Source organism: Strix aluco, chromosome 1 (genome assembly GCF_031877795.1).
Source record: "Strix aluco isolate bStrAlu1 chromosome 1, bStrAlu1.hap1, whole genome shotgun sequence".
Lineage (NCBI taxonomy): Eukaryota > Metazoa > Chordata > Aves > Strigiformes > Strigidae > Strix > Strix aluco.
Genome location: NC_133931.1, coordinates 103,876,551 through 103,894,501, shown reverse-complemented (window position 1 = coordinate 103,894,501; position 17,951 = coordinate 103,876,551). Strand labels below are relative to the sequence as shown.

The 17,951-nt window shown below is 38.4% G+C and overlaps 1 protein-coding gene across 2 annotated transcripts in view; it reads right to left on the bottom strand.

Moving 5' to 3' along the window:
• Positions 1-12,079: 12,079 nt before the first annotated feature.
• The window catches only part of SALL3 (spalt like transcription factor 3), a 24,572-nt gene continuing 18,700 nt past the window's right edge, over positions 12,080-17,951 (bottom strand). For both annotated transcript variants that reach the window (XM_074829673.1, XM_074829684.1), the window contains exons 2-4: positions 17,432-17,951; positions 16,875-17,215; positions 12,080-15,883 (exon numbers count right to left, since the gene is read on the bottom strand). The exon at positions 17,432-17,951 is cut by the window's right edge. In XM_074829673.1, coding sequence (XP_074685774.1) covers positions 15,452-15,883; positions 16,875-17,215; positions 17,432-17,951 — 1,293 coding nt within the window. In that variant the 3' untranslated portion in view covers positions 12,080-15,451. The remainder of the gene's footprint in view (positions 15,884-16,874; positions 17,216-17,431) is intronic.

Sequence of the window (17,951 nt, the reverse complement as noted above, 5' to 3'; positions counted from 1 at the left end):
AAGCAGGCAGTGTTTATGGGTGGTCATCGCCCTTGAGGTCCTGATGGGTGCTGCTCTTGGCTTTTTTGATCAAAACACATATACCCAAATGTACGTTGAGGCCTTTCATTGAACCTCTAAAGAAAGGTACAAAGCCATACAGTTCACTCCAAGCTGCTGAAAAAGTCCAGTGAGTTTGTAAGACACCTCTATTCCAGCACACCTGCCTCCCCGTGAGAACTCAGTAGTACAATAGTTTGCCCCCTCCCCAATCAAGATAGTTTTATCATTAAAATTTCCTCGTATCATGGGACATCTGTGGGACTCCTTACGCTTCCAAGCACAGAAGTTATTTCTGAGAACAGAGCACAGCCCTTTGCACTCCTTTGACCAAATTCTGACAGCTAAAGTCTAGCAGTGTACATGAACAGGCTAGATTTTTGTTACATAAAATAAAGGCTGCCATACTTTTTATTGGACTAGGATATCAGTTAGATTCCTAAGAGTAGTTATAATAGAATCAAGTTACAATGTCAGTGTGATAAAAGGTATCACATCATTACTCTGTCCTTTTTACCTTATTCATTCACAGATTGAAGTTTCCTGGATTTCTGTCAAAAGAATTAGTCTTTTAAGAATAGAAAAGACCAATGTCATCTTTATACAGTTTGGGAATTCATCTTGAGTAGCCCAGAGATTAACAATATCAGCGATAATTGAGTCAAAGGCGTCTATGGAGTACACTAACAACAAAATAGACCATGGAACAAAAGGCAGGTAATTCAACAGCGCACAACTGCTGAATAATCATTTTAACCTTACCAAGGGTCAGGATGGCAAATAAAATAAATAAAAAATGAATGGGTTTAAAGAAAGGAGAAGGAAAAGAACAACAGTGTACTCAGAGGGAACTAGGCAATTTTGAAGAAAAATGTGTGCAGAACAAATTGTACAGCTGTTAACAGGAAAGAAAAATCAATTTTACACCATATAAAGGGATACATTTACATCATTATGATTATGTTGGGAAAGGATTAGAATTTCACTTTCTTCAAAGCATTCTTGCAATGCGTCATATGATTCTTCCTTATCTGATGATCATGATGATGCATAAAGAATAGCACCTCTCAAGCATCACTTTATTCAGTAACAGACCACCTTGTCTTCCTGAGCTGCCTGACTGCCAGATCTCATGTCTTTGTTTTCCATAGGTAAATTTAATTAAACCAGCAGAAGTGGAGTTATAAAGGTTCACAAACAGTGGTAGTAACTAAAAGGGGAAAAAAAGAGTGGGGGAGGAGAGTAGAAAATGTGCATGTATTCAGGAGCTCAGTAGTGTTAGATAGGCAGATCAATCCTATAATTGGCATAAGCAAGTGGTACAGAAGAAAGAAAAACCCAGACAGCTGAATTCAGATGTTGGCAGCATAGGAAAACACAAGTCATTACTGTAGAAAATACAGCTGTTTCAGAAATGGGGTAAAAGATTATTTGCTCCTTATTTAAATATAGTTTTAAAGTGTATCATTATGATTTGAGTATGGGTACGAAATATGCTTGCACATGTGCAAGAATAGGGTTGACCAATGCCTACAAGTAAATTTATTCTATCTGCCTAGACTAGAACACATTTCATCCAATTTCAACATTTTTAATTCCCAGCTACTCCATCCATGCTTCCCCAGAAGAGAATAACAGCAACATGAATCATGCCTCTAAAGCAAACTCATCCAGACCCAGGGAGACTTAGAGGTCACAAGTGTGAGCCTCTCCCCATATCCTGCTCCCCCCTGTTCAGGTGTTAATGTAACGGCTTTAGCACACCACCTCAGCCCCAGCACTGGCTGAGGAAAGCTCTACAACAATCAAACAGGTTGTTGCTTTATCAACTACAAATGCTATTTTTAATTTTATCTGTCACTATATAAAAGTAAATACAACTACAGGCTCAGTTATAGTCTGTTCTGCATGGGAAGAAGGTCTATGGGAGTGGAAGGGCATTCTCTCCATCAATGGCATTTCCAGATTAGTTTCAAGAACTGTCAGAAAGTCAGAAAACAGCCTGGAGGCAGTTAGCTGCAATGAGCTGTGTATTAGAAGAAATGCCTTCACCTCCTGCCCAAGCATAGGCAATGACAACTAATGGGGAATTATATTCCTTATCATTTCCACCTCTTTGCTACCTCAGATCTCCACTACTACTATTTTCTCTAGGACAGATGTTAGCCTTCTTCCTTTCCTTCTTATTCTACCTGATGCAGACACTGGGAGTTGGAGAAGCTCAAAACAGTGCAGAAAACAGTGCAGAAACAGGCCTTATGCTCTGGCTGGATTCATACCCTGGCTGAATGAGTAAGGAGAGACAGCATCTGCTAGAGTTTGCAGTGGCCTAAGAAAGCTGCAGTGTTGTGCACATGCAGAAGGTCACAACTACAGCTTTATGGTAGACCTGCCTCCTCTTCACCCTCTTCACCACCTCAGATTTTAAGCTCAGGAAAGCTAAGTTTTATTTGGATAAAAGCTCACAACAAGCTTTTAAATAGAAAAATATTCTTAAAGGAGCTAAGAAAACAAAATATGTTCCATTCAACTCTCTCTGCCTACGTCAGCCTTGTAGGTGGGTCCTTCATTCAAGCCAGGTCACTGAGAAGCAGAAAGCTCTGCTCAGTTTCCCCACATCCCTATGAGATTTTTTCTACCACCTCTGAGGCATGGCTGTCTGCTTCCTAGTCCTTCCTTCAGGCTTTTGGTCTCTCGAAGATGCAAGCTGAGCAGATCTGCAATGACTCTGCTGGACTCCACTGGCATGTCCATCCTCAGTCTCTCCCTGAATCTGTTCAGTAGCACTTCAAGACTTTCCTCTGGCAAGTTCACCCAGCTTCTTCAAAGAAAATAAAACCAAATTGCAACAAACTCATCAGATACACAGTTTGCCATGGTTACAGCAACAGTTGATCCTTGCAGTAGGACTGAAAGGCCAATTTTGTGAGACCAGAACACAGGCAATGGGTCCTGAAGTGCTGCTGATAGTTCTGGATACGTGCTTTGTTTAGCTGAGATGCACTTTATGTGTTCAGAATGAGCCCATGTAATTTGTTATTGTAGTACTGTAACTTGCAATAGGCCAACATTTATAGCAGTCAGTGGAGCAATTACAGCTTTAGAGTTTGACACTGAGGCAAAAACAGGGCTGATAATTACAAATGAGTGATTTTTCAGAGTGTGAAATACTGAAGAAAACTAATAAGTTATAAGTAAGCCTTGTCTTAAGACATATAAGCAAAATCAAGAGGTTAAAAACAATGAAAAAGCATACAGTCTGCATGCAGCATATATGCACATTACTTCTGCTGCCTTGTATTTGTAGATATTTTATAAAAAGAGACTTTCTCCTAAATGTGTAACGGCCTAGATAACTCTACATCACTTCTTTATATCACCCTTCCTTCCTTCCTTCCTCCCTTCCTTCCTTCCTTCCTTCCTTCCTTCCTTCCTTCCTTCCTTCCTTCCTTCCTTCCTTCCTTCCTTCCTTCCTTCCTCCCTTCCTTCCTCCCTTCCTCCCTTCCTCCCTTCCTCCCTTCCTCCCTTCCTCCCTTCCTCCCTTCCTTCTTCCCTTCCTCCCTTTCTCCCTCCCTCCCTTCCTCCCTTCCTTCCTCCCTTCCATCTCCTCCCATGCATCTTTCTTGTCTTCTGCTTACTTAATTCTGTACTGTGGCAAGGCTGCCTACATAACTTTGTGCCAGTTGTTGCCTCCAGCCTTAGCTACAACTTTAAACAACCTTTTCTGATCATTTTGATAGCAAGGTTTTAATAAGTGACTAAAAGCTCAGAATCATTCTGTGAGAAAAGAATACCCTCCCAGTTCCTACATATTAACCACAAAGTAAATTCTGGAGGAATATATAATGTGGATGCATCACTCCAGAAGAAATATGAACTTCAGACTTGGGCTTAAGCTAGTGGGAGTTTGTTTGGTTCCAGAACAGAGGATCATCTATTAAATACCAGGTAACTTTAGTGGCTGTGCCCTACTTAAAGGCGTACACTGAAAGAAAAAATGGAGGAAAACCTATGCTGTTCAGCCAAAGGTAAGAATATAAAGGAGTACAGTATCTGATGTCTAAACAAATAAAACCAGCAATGTGATGGGTGTTTGTTATTTCTCTGAATGCTTTCACTTATGCTACAGCTAGTTATTCAGTAATACATACTGTGAACAGAAAAGTACAACTTGCCAGGGTACAAAATAACATGGAAAGAAGCCAGTTATTAGAATAACGATAGCAAAAGTCAAATATAAGCTGAGAAAAGATTACCTCAAGTTAATGACCTGGCATAGAGATGAGTTGAAAACAAAACACAAAAAATCCGTATCGAAATCACTGGCAGAGCTTCAGCTCTATTGTAATGCTCTAATCGTGAAAACAATAGCGCATCAATTTGAAGTGCTTAGGAGAACAGTCATATCTCTGTCTTGCAGTGGAGCAACAGGGGCTTTTTTCTGTTTTCTGACACCTTGTTAAGGTCTTGCTCTTTTGCTGAGTGCTTTGTTCAGCAATCAGGTACAGTACAGCTCAAGGATCCCAACCCAGTGGCCAAGTTTTAACCTTTGTAGACCATGAATGGCATCTCAGCACAGATCCCCTAGCTGTGTCATGATTTCAGCAGCTGAAATCTGCTTTTAGCTCTTATTTAATTAGCCAAGGTTCTTCTTTGACTCTGTGACTCAAGACAACTAAAACAAGGCAATTCATTTGAAGCATTTGAGTGAAACTACATTTTAACATTCTCCATAAAAATCAATGCTAGGAAATCCGTATCAATATCTCAGGCCTCTGAAGACTTAACCCCAGCAGCAGTCAGGAGATTTGACTGGCAGCCACCTCCTCAGAAACTGCAGAAGAATGCTTAATGCTCTGGCAGGCAGAATCCCATTGCTATCACAAAAACAGAAGCTTGAAGAGCAGATGACTCTGAGGTATTGGCATAACAATCTTTCAATTCCATATTATTTTAGTGTAGTGTTGCTAGGTTCTGGGGTTCGTTTTAATTTGAATAGTCATTATAATTATTTGGAGTAGGCTTTAAATCTTGAAGGCTTTTTCTCTAAAAAATGAGCAATGTCTCTACATTTTACAAGATAGGTTCCTCAAGAGGAGATTTCACTTGAAGTGGAAACTGAAAAGAGTAGTCTCACTGGACTACAGGTAGAGCCAAAGAAGATTTCTAGGTATTTTTGCAATGTATTATTCGCTCAAAAGAATATATAGTGGAGGTATATAATTTCAAGAACATGGTAGAATGTTTACCCATTTAAAATGCAGCTAATTGATCTTCTAGAAGAAATATTTAAATGTTTTAGCAATGGGAATTAGAAATGCAGACTAAATGCTGAATCTGTTGTAATTCCCAAGTCAAATCTGCAAAATTGTATTCATTTCAGGTTTTGAGAGGTTTTTTTAAGTTACAGTTCTGAATCCAACAGCCTGTGTTCAGGGTAGTGAATGGGTAAATTAAACTGTCTATCGAAATTTTTTTAGGCAAAAATGGAAGATAAATTTATTTTCTTAGATGCTGGTATTCTGTAAGATTGAACATCTCCAAAGAGATTTCAAATGGAGCCTGTTGTCTTACTAATTTGCACACCATGCTTGTTTTGCTTTTTTTTCTCAATTAAAACCTTACTAAGGAACTGCTCAAACCTTGGGAGTTGCTAGGCATAACTGTAGGCCAGCCTGTGCCAAATATGCCACAGCACGAAGTCTTTAGTTGTCATCCAGCATACTGTGTGTAAGCAATTGGCAAGCCTCTTCTCCCCCTACCTCCCAGGACTTTTGTTATTGAATTGCTACATAGTGTATCTTACCCTAATTGAACTCATTACTTAAGGGACTACTCTGTCTACACAAGTATTCAGGAAATATTATTCCTGAATAATGATGTGTGTATTCTTACGCTGGAACAAGAATGAACTAGGTAATATACCTAGATAAAATAATAAATAAACAGGTTCTAAAAGATGTTCTGCCAGCTTCACTGAATCTAGATAAACACCTCAGAAAACCTACAAGAAGTGATTCTCTTTTCACACATGAGTCAGTGGAAGAAGCCCAGCTTCCCAGGAGCATGAGACATGAACTATGAAACCACGTAAGAGGAGTCAAATTCCTAATGGCAAGAGAGAAAGATACCGAAAGGAATAGTCTGATAAAGAATTAATTACAATGACTTTAAAAGTAGAGCTACACAAAAGTATGATGGAAAATGACTCCACCTGAAAGCACATTTCCCTCCTCAGGATATAAATGTTTGCTCTTACAGGCTTTGCCAGTCTCCTTGAATTGACCAGGGCCAGGGCAGGAGGCCAGTGGTTGCCCTATCAGGCAGCAACACCTTCCCAGGCAGTTTTGGCAAGGGCTGAGGAACATGTTTCCACTCAACACCCAGGCAGGATTTGGGGGCCAAGGGCCAATACCAATATTCACTTTGAATGTAACTGTCCTTTTTCAAGGGAATGAAAATATATGAAATGGTATAGATGCAACTTCTGCTGGGCCAGGTGGCCTCCAGTATGGGCCCAGGTCTGTTACATACAGTAGTATAGATATACCTTGATTATAGCATGTTTGTTCCAGTATGTACTGGGATTTGTAAACAGAAAAAATGCACTGAAAATTTGCAGTTTAAGAAAAAAGACAAGTGTCTTGCTCTGATGAAGAGATGATATGGTCACTACGGCCATTTGATTTTGCTCATACCAGTAAATATCAGGAGTGATTCTGTAGAAATTAGAGTATCTGTGCTGGGTAAAAGAGATTATAATGAGGCTTTTTGTAGTCACGATTATCAGGATGTGCTAAGGGTCATTTTCATTTCTGTTTTGGAGCCCTGTGAAATATACCTTTTCTTTTCTTTTTTTTTTTTTTTTTTTTTTTTCCCATAGAGTAGGGGTAAACTGGAAATGTGCTTGGGATATTCATGCACACTATCATTGACTAGACAATCCTTATGGTTTCAGGAGTTCTCCCATCTTAACAACTGAACTTGTCAAATCAGAATAAACATTTTCTGAGCCAATGAGAAAGTCTAACATGAAGCTACACCCAGGGGCACACTGCTCAGCTTCCCCCAGATGCTCTTGTTGACTTCAGAGAAGTGAATCCTTGTGAAAAAAATAAAGCTCATGATTATTACGGAAATCTGTGGTGTTAGTTACATAGGAGTATTGTTCTGTTTCTTTATTATGTATATTTTTAAAATCTGGTGCTAGTATCTCAAATTCTTGTATTTTCTGTTGTCTTTTATTCAGGTACTGTGCCTGTGTTTGTGCTTAACACTGGCTATTGTCATGATATCTATATTGGTTGCTTTTCATGTGGTATATGATCCTTTTTCTCCCATTTAGCACTGGAGATATAAAGGCAGAAAGAAAAAAACTACTTATTGTGCTCATTTGAGCTTTACTTCCCTCTCAGCATTTATGTGAGTAGTTCCATTGAAATAATAGCAAAGTTTGGTTATTCCTTATTACAATTTGCTTGTTGCATAGAAAATATTAGCCACTAAGTAAATGCAATTTTGAAGCATGTTTTTGGGAAAACTAGTATGCTGTTATTTTTAAAAAGTGTGGGAAACCAAGATCAGACTGAAAGAGTCTCCAGATATAAAGGAACTAAGAGTGGAACTAGTTATACATATAACAGGCACAAGGTTGAGGCTAATAATGCATCAACATGTGAGTGTGCAGTAATCTCAACTGGACAAATATTTTTAAATTCTTCCGAGTTTCAGGGTGCTAGATTTTGATATATTGTGCAATATCTTCTACTTATAGTTCAACTGAGAGAAATTAATTGGAATTAGGTGGAGATGTGAGCAGGGGCAACATGACCTCACCCCAAAAGTAAAAAAGAAATTAGTCTCAACATAATACAAGGACAGATGTGTGCACTGGGCAAATCTAACACTACCTTAAAAGAAACACATGAAGAACGTGGCCATGTACAGGAAGACAATGAAACTGAAGAAATGAGTGTAGCAGCACTACTTTGCAGAAGAGAAACAGAAGATACATTGTCATAGAAGAAATACTGGCAACCTGCTTCATGAAGATAGTAGAGGTTGGGGAAGAGGAAAGATGTAGGCTGCAGAGACTACCTGTCTCATTTAATCTACCTTCTGTAAGGGTGCAATTGCTGCTATTGCAACAGGTTGCCTGATAACATATTAAAAAAAATTCCTTTCAATGAGTAATACTGATTGGCATATATCATTAGTTTACTTAGGGTAAATTGTGGAGCACTGGGCTGCCCAGTCTAAGGGAAAGTAGCACAGTCTGGTCCAGACTGTTGCCAAATGTTGAAACAGATGTCACATTCAATGACACAAGATACATATACAACTGTTCGAAGATTTAACTGAATTTTCTTTTAATCAAATTTCCAAAATGCATATGGAACTTGATTCTGCTACCCATTACATTAATTAGCTAATGTCTTAGTATAAGTCCCTTTGGTTTCAGCAAACCTGTTTGGAATGGGATGATGGCAGAGTAAAACCTAGGTGAAGGACTGAATTCTAACTGAGAAGTATTCTAGAAAGCTACGTTAGGAGATTAATTTAATTGAAAATATGGGGAAGAAAAGGCAAGTCCCAATCAAGTTTTACCTATAAAACTTACCTAAAAAGGTGTGTTCTCCTGTTTGAGGTATCTGTTTATAACTGTTCTTACTAGGAATGCTTAAAAAAGCAAAAACCCAAACCAAACCCCCTATATCAGGCACATTATTCAGAGTATAAAGTGATAGAAACCAAATGGAAATGTGTCCACATCTCCCAATGACCACATTCCTTTATGTGCAAATTTTATTTGCTGCACACAACAGGTAATGGCATAGGAATTCCCACATAGGTGCTTACTTACACCCTCTGCCACCAGCCTATCTTAAATACATTACTTATGTTAGTATATCTGTAGGTCCCATATGAAGTGTGTGTTGTAGCAGGACAAGTGCCAAGTGTTTGACAAAGTTGGCTGAGCCATGAGTGATAATTGACACACAAGAAAGTCAACAACCTCCAGCCATGTTGGCTGGTAACCAGAATGGAACGGTGGAGAGATGTCAATAATTCCAAGGGAAAAGAAAGAGAGATTCCTTAGACTGGATTCACCCACCTTTACTCCATGACATGTCTGAGTGAAATCAGTGAGACTGACATCACCAAGAACACCTTAAACAAAGCTAAACCAACAACTTTCCTTATATTCAAATAAAAAAGACAAGAGTATCAATAGAATTAACTGAGCTAATATATTTAGCGCATGAACAGTTGCTAATGAGGTTGCTTAACATAGTATTGTAAATCGGATAATTCTTACCTGTAAAAACATGTTAAATATAGTTTGTCAGTCTGGGAAATGAATACTTTCTGTTCAACATCCAAATGATAGCAAGCATTACCTTTGGAATTATTTAATTATTTATTTTAACATATATACAGTGAGTGACTTATCCTGATATAATAGTTTGTTTCAACAGAATCTAAGACTTTTATGATTTAGCGAAGGTTTTTAACACATTTGAGATTTAGAAACTTTCCTCACAAGCCTTCATAAATATAATCATAGAGACAATATGTCTTTTGTTGTCATTATTTCCAGGTTTTGTGTCTTTAATGAGGGCCAACACCATTTAACGATGTTGCATCTGAAATGGATAACGCTTGAGCAAAATATGCAACACAGTTTGAAATTAATTCTAAGCAGCTAAAGAAATTTCAAACATACATGTTTATAGGTACATGTATATTATATATTGGTGTATAATAATATATACACACACATTTATTTTAACGTTTACCTTTAATAGCAAAAAGTACAGTAGAAGTTCACTGATAGCAAGATTTGATTCTAGATTATCCATAGAAAATTGGTGCACTTTTTCTGAAAATCAATACAAGCTCAAAACAAAATGTGGTACCAGGTAATTCTCTGCTGTGGTCCAAAACCAATAATCAATTTGAACACCTAAATAATTGAATTAAACCCTATAGTTATCAAATAGATACTTGATAATTAAATGCCTCCACTGGAAAATGTTACGGAGTAAAATTTTGTATCAATCCCAAGTAGGTGAGTGTACAACATTTAGGATAAAGCCTCTCAGTCCTGACTGGAGCCCATAGGTACTACTGGAGTACAAACAATAAATAATAGTACATGTACTGTAAACTCTCTAAAATCAGTGATAATACCAAGCATTTTCCATCTCTGAAACACTGTACAAACATAAAACTATTCCTCACAACACCCCTGTGAGGTAGGTACAAAAGTATTACCCCATCTTTACTGATGGGGCAACTCATCCCGATACTACAAGGTGCTAGCTGACTCTGCAAGGGGAATTTCACTCCCTGATTCCTAGACACCCCAGAAATATGTAATTCTCAAGCAGAATCAGAGTCTAATTAGCGACTTGCCCACATCCCTAAAATATGTCAGTGGCACAGCCCGAAGCTGTTGGCTTTCACATTTGTCACTTTGTCAATTGACTGAGATATTCTCACTTCTGAAAAAATAAAATACTATACATTGGTGCTGTGACATGCACAAACATGTATTTTTTTTTCATAAATCTGCTGATACCTTTAATGTCTGCAAACGGAAGGCATCTCCCTGTGAGTGCCTACCTTGTGTAGCAGAACCATAGCAACAGTCTCACATTCTTCTACTTTTATGCATAAAAGTTACAGTTTCTTTTATGTTTCATTTATGTGGAGAAGGACTGATTATTCATGTGATGACATCAAATTCTATATTAAGGGGCATGGTCATCTTTTTTTAGATTCAGCTTTCAGGACCTCCTTTAAAACTGGGATAATCCTGTGGTATGTACTAAAATATATGTATTCTTTTTACCGTCTTTTTAAAAATAAAGTCCAAAAGCTTCTTCCTAGACATACTTTTAATATACTATATAGCTAGCCATTGTTATGATGACATGTAAAGTAAAGCAAGACATCTGAACCTGGAAGCAGTCCCTCTTGCACCAGTGGAAACCTGGAGTATCTCCACTGAAGCCCATGGACTTTCAGTGGTGTAAAAGCAGGCGCAGTGAAGTTAGGATCAGGACTTCCATCCTCCTGACCATCTGTGGCTGCCCTGTACCAGCAACACTAACAAACTTCATGCCTTCATCTGGAGGGAAGACTATGAACGGCACGTTTGTTAAATCCTGTGAGCTATGCACATACCTGATCACATCACTGATGACTTCATTATTCATTATGCTAGTGTTACACACAGATGTAAAAAACAGGCAGCTCTTTTGACTTCTGCAGAATTAGAGAAAAAGGAAAAAATAAAACACAGTATCTTCCAAATGACACAGTACGTGCAGAGAAGTAAATTAAAGGCAACACAAATACAGCACAAATGCAGCTTTAAAAAAATAAAGTATTTGCCAAGATAGAAAGGACAAAATAAGTTAAGGAACAGATAATATATTGAGGGCTAATATATACAAAAGGGAAAAAAGAGAGGCAAAGAAGTAGTAATGTCAATCATTTGTCATAAATGCTCTCTTTCTAATGACTCATTGAAAACATATGTGAAGAGTTTGAAAGCCTTGCTGGAATTTTCATGTTGTAAAATAACCCTCCACTCAAAAAATCATAACCAGCAATTTTTCTGATTATATAGAGTTCCTACATGGCTCTATCTTTAAACATTCATAATTCAGCAGACTTTGACCATTTTTATCTCTGTAGCACATTTTATTATTTCGGTCTTCCTATAATAAAAAAAATAACCCATACGTATTTAAAAAGAGATACCATTCTGCTTTCATCCTTTTTTTTTGGGAGGAGGGGAAGGCAGGTGATTTTCCTCTTGTGTTTTGAACAGAACCATAACTATCAGCGCTCCTTTGCTTTCCTCTTTTGCATATCATGTTTTTTCTCGTCAAGGCTCAGGGATGTGTGTGCAGGAACACAAGCACAAACCTATTGATGTTGTTGAATCACCAGAGGAAACTCATACCTTCTTTGGGTAGGTCTTATGAAACAGAGTATCTTCATAACAAGGCCACTGAAAGATGATTAATACAGATTTTTCTCTTTTATTTATCTTTTGTCGGATTTAAATGCAGCAGGCATTCATCACCAGATTATAACAGCTTGAAGGTTACTCAAACATACAGCTTTTTTGCAGGAGATACTTAATCACATGCCTAACCTTAAGAATGTAAATACTTTCATTTAAATCAACGTGAAAAAATAATTTGGTTCAAGTTAGACATGCTTTGATAAATAAGGGTCTTGGAAAAAAAAAAAAAGGAACAAAGCCATGGGTTTAAACGTACAGATTATGTCATTTGGAATGAATGGATGCGAGTTGTCAATTTTTTCTTTTCTTTTTTTTTTTTAAATTTTAGAATTTTAACTGCTCCTGATAAATTTGTTCCCAAATTTTATCATGCAGTGTATTGTGAATATTAGGCAGATGTTTAAACAACATGAAAAGGAGGCTTTTTTGGTAGACAGTACGTAAGTGTTCAGAAAGCAGTCAATTTGAAACAGTAGTCCTTCCAAAGGCTGTTTTCCCCCCTCCAAAATGTTTTTTTTTTGTCCTACTATCTTGCAAGAAATGCTCTTAATGATTTATTTTCACTGGAAAAGAGACTTCAATAATTCTACCCCTTTGCACTGTTAATATATATTAGAATAGCATTTGAATATAAGGTGTCGACCTTATTCCGATTTTCAGATGCGACGATTAGAAGTCATTGACACCAATCTACCACAAGTGACCTTAGTCTCATATCTTGCTCTGTTATTGGAATAATCAAGGAACGCAATTCAGAAATAATATTACATCCTGCATTTTATTCAATTCCATATGACAAAAATAGTAACCTAGACTAAGACATCCATTTCAATCAGTAGATGTGTCAAGCCAACAAGATTTAATAATAAAAAATATTGGATCTAGGTAACAATTCCCAGCTGGTTCAGGGAGGCTCCTAGCCCTACATGGTATCGCAGTATAAAAATAGTGTCTCTCTTCACCATGCAGAGAGGAATGACCTAACCCTGAATACAAAATGGGGTCAGTCTTACTGTACCATCATCAACCATCTTATTTACAACACTTTACATATTTTTCTTTTTTTTCTTTTTCATTTTTTCTTCTTTTTTTTTTTTTTTCTCCTCTTTTTTTAAATTATACACATCCTTTAGGGAATAGAGATAACACTACATGGTACCAAATACTAACAAAAAAAAAGTCACACCAAAAATGACACAGATAAATAAAAACATTCAATTGCTGAAATACAGCAACATTAAGCCACCTCAGTTTTCTTTTTTTTCAATGCTTGGAAACACCCCTAACCACCCACACACTGTGGCAAAAAAAAGATGTTATATTGTAGAGGTGTTACAGATATATAATTTTCCTTATATATAGATATATATCTCTATATATCTCTATCTCATCACTGTAGAAAATGGAGCTGTAGAGTTCATTGTTTATTTCCAATAGAAACAAACAGCTAATAAGTCTTTGAACCTCTTTTCACTCCATTACATGATGGCTGAAATAGTCCATCCTCTTACAGTAATGGTTTTTGTTGTATAAGAAAGATTGTCCTATTTTTCAGTCTCAACTGAGAAGACCTCACTGTCTGATTCGTTCTTCAGGGGCATAAAACTCCTTGTGCTGTTACCCAGCTACCCATAAAGTCCCTTCTGTTGGACGGAAGTTCATAGTGTCAACTCCACCATGCTTGTAATGCACAAAAATGAGGTAGTACACAAAACGTTTACTGTTCAAGTTTTGATTAAGCCCCAGTCTCCTCAGCATCCCCAGCCTAGCTTATGAGTGGAACCATTCCCTTTATTTACTCGGTGTAATTTAAACAATGCAATCAACATAAAATTATATTCGATTAATCGGAGTACATTGTGCTTTGGAGCAATCTGAGAAGATAATCAGCACGAGTTGGAAATAAATACAGAATATTTGTATGTTACTACTGCTCACACTGCCCAAAAGTTACTGTGTTGTTCCCATGTTATTAAGCAGTCGACATCTTTCTCGTGGGTATGTGTGAAAGAGACAGAACAGATTACAGTAAAATTAAACCTACACAATGTTCTCCTTCCTCTATCCTAGACTTGTATTAATATCACACTCCTAAGAAATGTATCAGAATTCTGTTGGGGGTGGTCATGCTTTTAAGTGGGCTTTGTAGAAAAGTTAAATGAATCATTTCCATTTAAGAAATGGCAGGCCCCATATTTCCTAAGGATCTGACAGTTCTCTGTGGCTTTTCTGCTTAGTTATTAGAGATCTCTCATTGTTTAACCTTAAAACAAAACAAGAAACTGCAACAGGGTTCTCCTCCTTATTCCTTAAGTCAAAGTACTATTTATAAAATAGTTTACATCTTTGTTCAGTTTCAAATTATAGACAAACCTCCCTAATACAAAATACTAAAAGTGCAATAGTATAAATTAAGAGTTTGCAACCACATTATACAAACATTACCTTTTTATTGTACAGCTTTGATAACATGGAATATTTACTCACAACTGTTTATAATGTTGTGAATAATTTATGGTGCTAAGGTTTGTCTGTAACTTGTTTTCCAATCATTGAGCTAAAGTCCACACTACATTTTTTTTCATTTAATAGAACAACTGTCCACATAGCAGCTACAAATATTTAAATAAAAAAAGGTTTGTTACTGACAGGTACTTGCACATGAAAAGCATGCTATCTTTCCCAATAAAACTTCACAATTTTGCCTGCATTGAAATAAACCACTTATTTATAGTAAAACAAAACTTGCTTAAAAAAAAGGAAAAAAAAGAAAAATCACATAGCCAGATGTATTTTGCAGTACAAAAGCTTCATTTAAGTTTGGGGCTAGTATATTGTCTGTTACCCGCATAATCTTAACATTATAAATACTACAGACAAGGATACTGTAATAATACACAGCATTGGGGTACTAAATCACTTATTTAAGATTAAGATTCCTAAAAACATAGTCCAAGTTGCTAACTAATTTGAACAAAACCAGCAAATAAGTGTGACAGAATGCCATAATGAAGCCCCCCTTTCTCAGGTGATAGTAAGTTTTGTAAGAAGCAAAGTGGACATAGACTAGCCTCTTTCTGTTTCTAATGAAGTTATCCCATGATTTGTTTGTTTGTTTTCTGTTAAATTAAAAGGTTTCAAAGTTCTCAGTAACAGTCAAACTCACTGTTGAAAGAAGTACCATGCAGATCTTGCAAGACAACTTTTCAGCAGCCACAAAGTTACGTAATTCTGCTATGGGTAAAACTTTAAAGGGAACCTATGCATTTAGTTCAGGAAACTAATGCTTAGCTTCGAAAGCTGTACATGGAACGGGACAAGTGTTGTGTCGAGTAGTGGTCCAACAGTTGTTCGGAATGAATGCTTTTAATTTATGCCAATCTCTTTATTATCCTCAATAAATCTGGTGAATGGACGACTGGCTCCCGTTTCAGAACTTGCTTTGTCCAGACCAACAATGGGAGGGCTGCTGCCCGTGCGAGCTTTGTCCATGCCACCGGTAAGGTTACTTAGAGGCGGGATGGCGCCTCCGCCTAGACTTACTGGGAGCTGGGGAATGCCTCCGTTCTGTATGACAGAAATCTCATTGTTCTTCATAGCAAGTCCATTAGTGATAGCTGCAGCATATTGGTTCCAAAAATTGGGGTCAACGTTCATGGCCCGAGCTGCCAAATCCTTCTGGAACATCTCGGAGAACTTGAGCGCGTCACCACCAAGCAGAGCCATGGGGTTTTCCACGGAGAGGCGGCGGCCGCGGCGTGCAGGGGCATTATTCCACATGTGCGTTCCCATGTGAACCTGCAGAGCAAATGGGAACAGGAAGCACCCCCAAGTTAGCACGGTCTGGTATGGTGGCTGGCCTGAAATGCTGTTACTTACAGTATAGCTTGCTTTTAAAAAGAATGCCTTTTAATTTGCATTGAAAACAAATAAATTACAGTTAAGACACAGTTCTAAGGCCCAATCAACCTATACAAAGAAAACCCAGCTCCGTAGTAATTTTTCAATGTGCATTTGTTTCTTCTCAGTGAAAACAAATGCAGTGCCGCAAGAATAAAGAGTACATATCCTCTCAGGTTAGACAATTTCACATGCAAGCTGGAAGTCCTCACATGGTGAATATTACCAAGGGCATTACTTGTAGTAGGAGAGGGGCGTTTTTTTCTGTCCTTCCCCTTTTTACATCTTGTCTATTTTCATAATATTTCACGTGATGTCAGAGGCATCGATTATTTTGCTAAATTTAGTATTTTAAAAAAGGACATTTAAAAATTTATTCCCCAGGCTGTGTCCTGATGGTTAACCAGACTGCGGGAATAAGAGGCGTCAGTCCTGTAGTAACCCGCTGTAAATCAGTGGGAAACAGCTTTCTAGTCTGCAATGGCTGCAAAGCAGAATAGAAAATGGAAATTTGAGAGGTACCCAAGGAGCTGAGCAAGCTCTGCATTTCTGGTTTATAGCGAGGTTATTTTGCACTGATGGTCCACAAGAACTGCCAGAACACGTCCATCAGCTGACTGCATGTGCCATCACGTCTGTCAGGAGAACTACAACGTGTGTGCACATACAGCTGGAACCAGTTTTAAAGTTCGCACCATTGCACAGCCGTTTTCCAGTTCCTATCTTCAACACAGTGGAAGCATAATAACCACTACTATACAGCAAACATTTCCTTGAAGCTCCCTTCTCTCCTGTCTTTGGGACAAACACTTAGCACTAAAACCTGCTAAGATCAAGCACAGTGCCTTAAACCACCCCCGAGCCTTTACAGTTTTATTTGGCCTCTTACCTTAAGATTCCCCTTTGTGGTAAAAGCTCTACCACAGATTGTGCAACCAAACGGTTTTTCACCAGTATGGGTGCGCTCGTGTATCTGCAGTGCACTTGCTGAGGAGAAGGTCTTCCCGCACGACTGACAGTTGTGCTGCTTGGGAGTCCGGCGAGGGGGGGGTGCCAGCATAGGGGTGATCCCCGGACTCATCACTGTCTGTGGTGCAGCAGGAACCTGGATTCCAGCTGGAAGCGAGGGAACCTCACCCAAAGAGATCGGCTTGCTGTGACCATTCACTTCCATTTTGATCATGGTAGGTGCTGTACTGGTGACCAGGCTAGGAGTACTTTGGCTGGGACCTAGAGTAAAGTTGGGTTCAAATAACTGAGAAGGCAGCTCTTTTAATTTGTGCGTCAGTAAGTGCTGTTTTAAATTACCCATAGTGGAACACCCACGACTGCAGACTGTACAAACAAATGGACGTTCTTTAGTATGGCTGCGGTAGTGAATTTCCAATGCACTCTTACAAGCAAAAGGCTTGCCACAGATATTACAAACAGTACTTTTAAACTTACCACGTTCTCTGTTCAGGAACAGCAGGCTAAAAGGAGCCTCCTCTTTGATGACTGGTCTTCCCGGGTTGGTGGATGTCAGGTCTAATGCGCCTCCATTTTCAGTTGCAGGTGGTGGACTGTCTGGTTTTTCTGTCTTTAATTGTATTTCTTGTGGCTCTTCCTGGTTACTGAGACCTGGGGACTTTGATCTGAAACTTTCGCTATTACTATTTACAGGAGACAAAGCTTGCATGGAGGAAGAAGACTCTGACATTGCAGGGCTGCCTGCACTCTGGCTTTCGAGATCACCAACGGCTGACGAGGAGTCATTGCTCAAATGGTCACTTTCCCCTGATCCATTTTCTATGGATTTTAAACTGGTCAGCTGCTGACAGTTCATGACAGAATCAATCATTTTCATTTGATTCTCCAAAGCAGCAATACTGGAGATCACAGAAGGTGGTGAGGAAGGACATGACCCAGAGTAAGAGATAAGGGGTTTGGATGAGTCACTTGCTGTGTCCTTTAGCTCCGGGTCCTC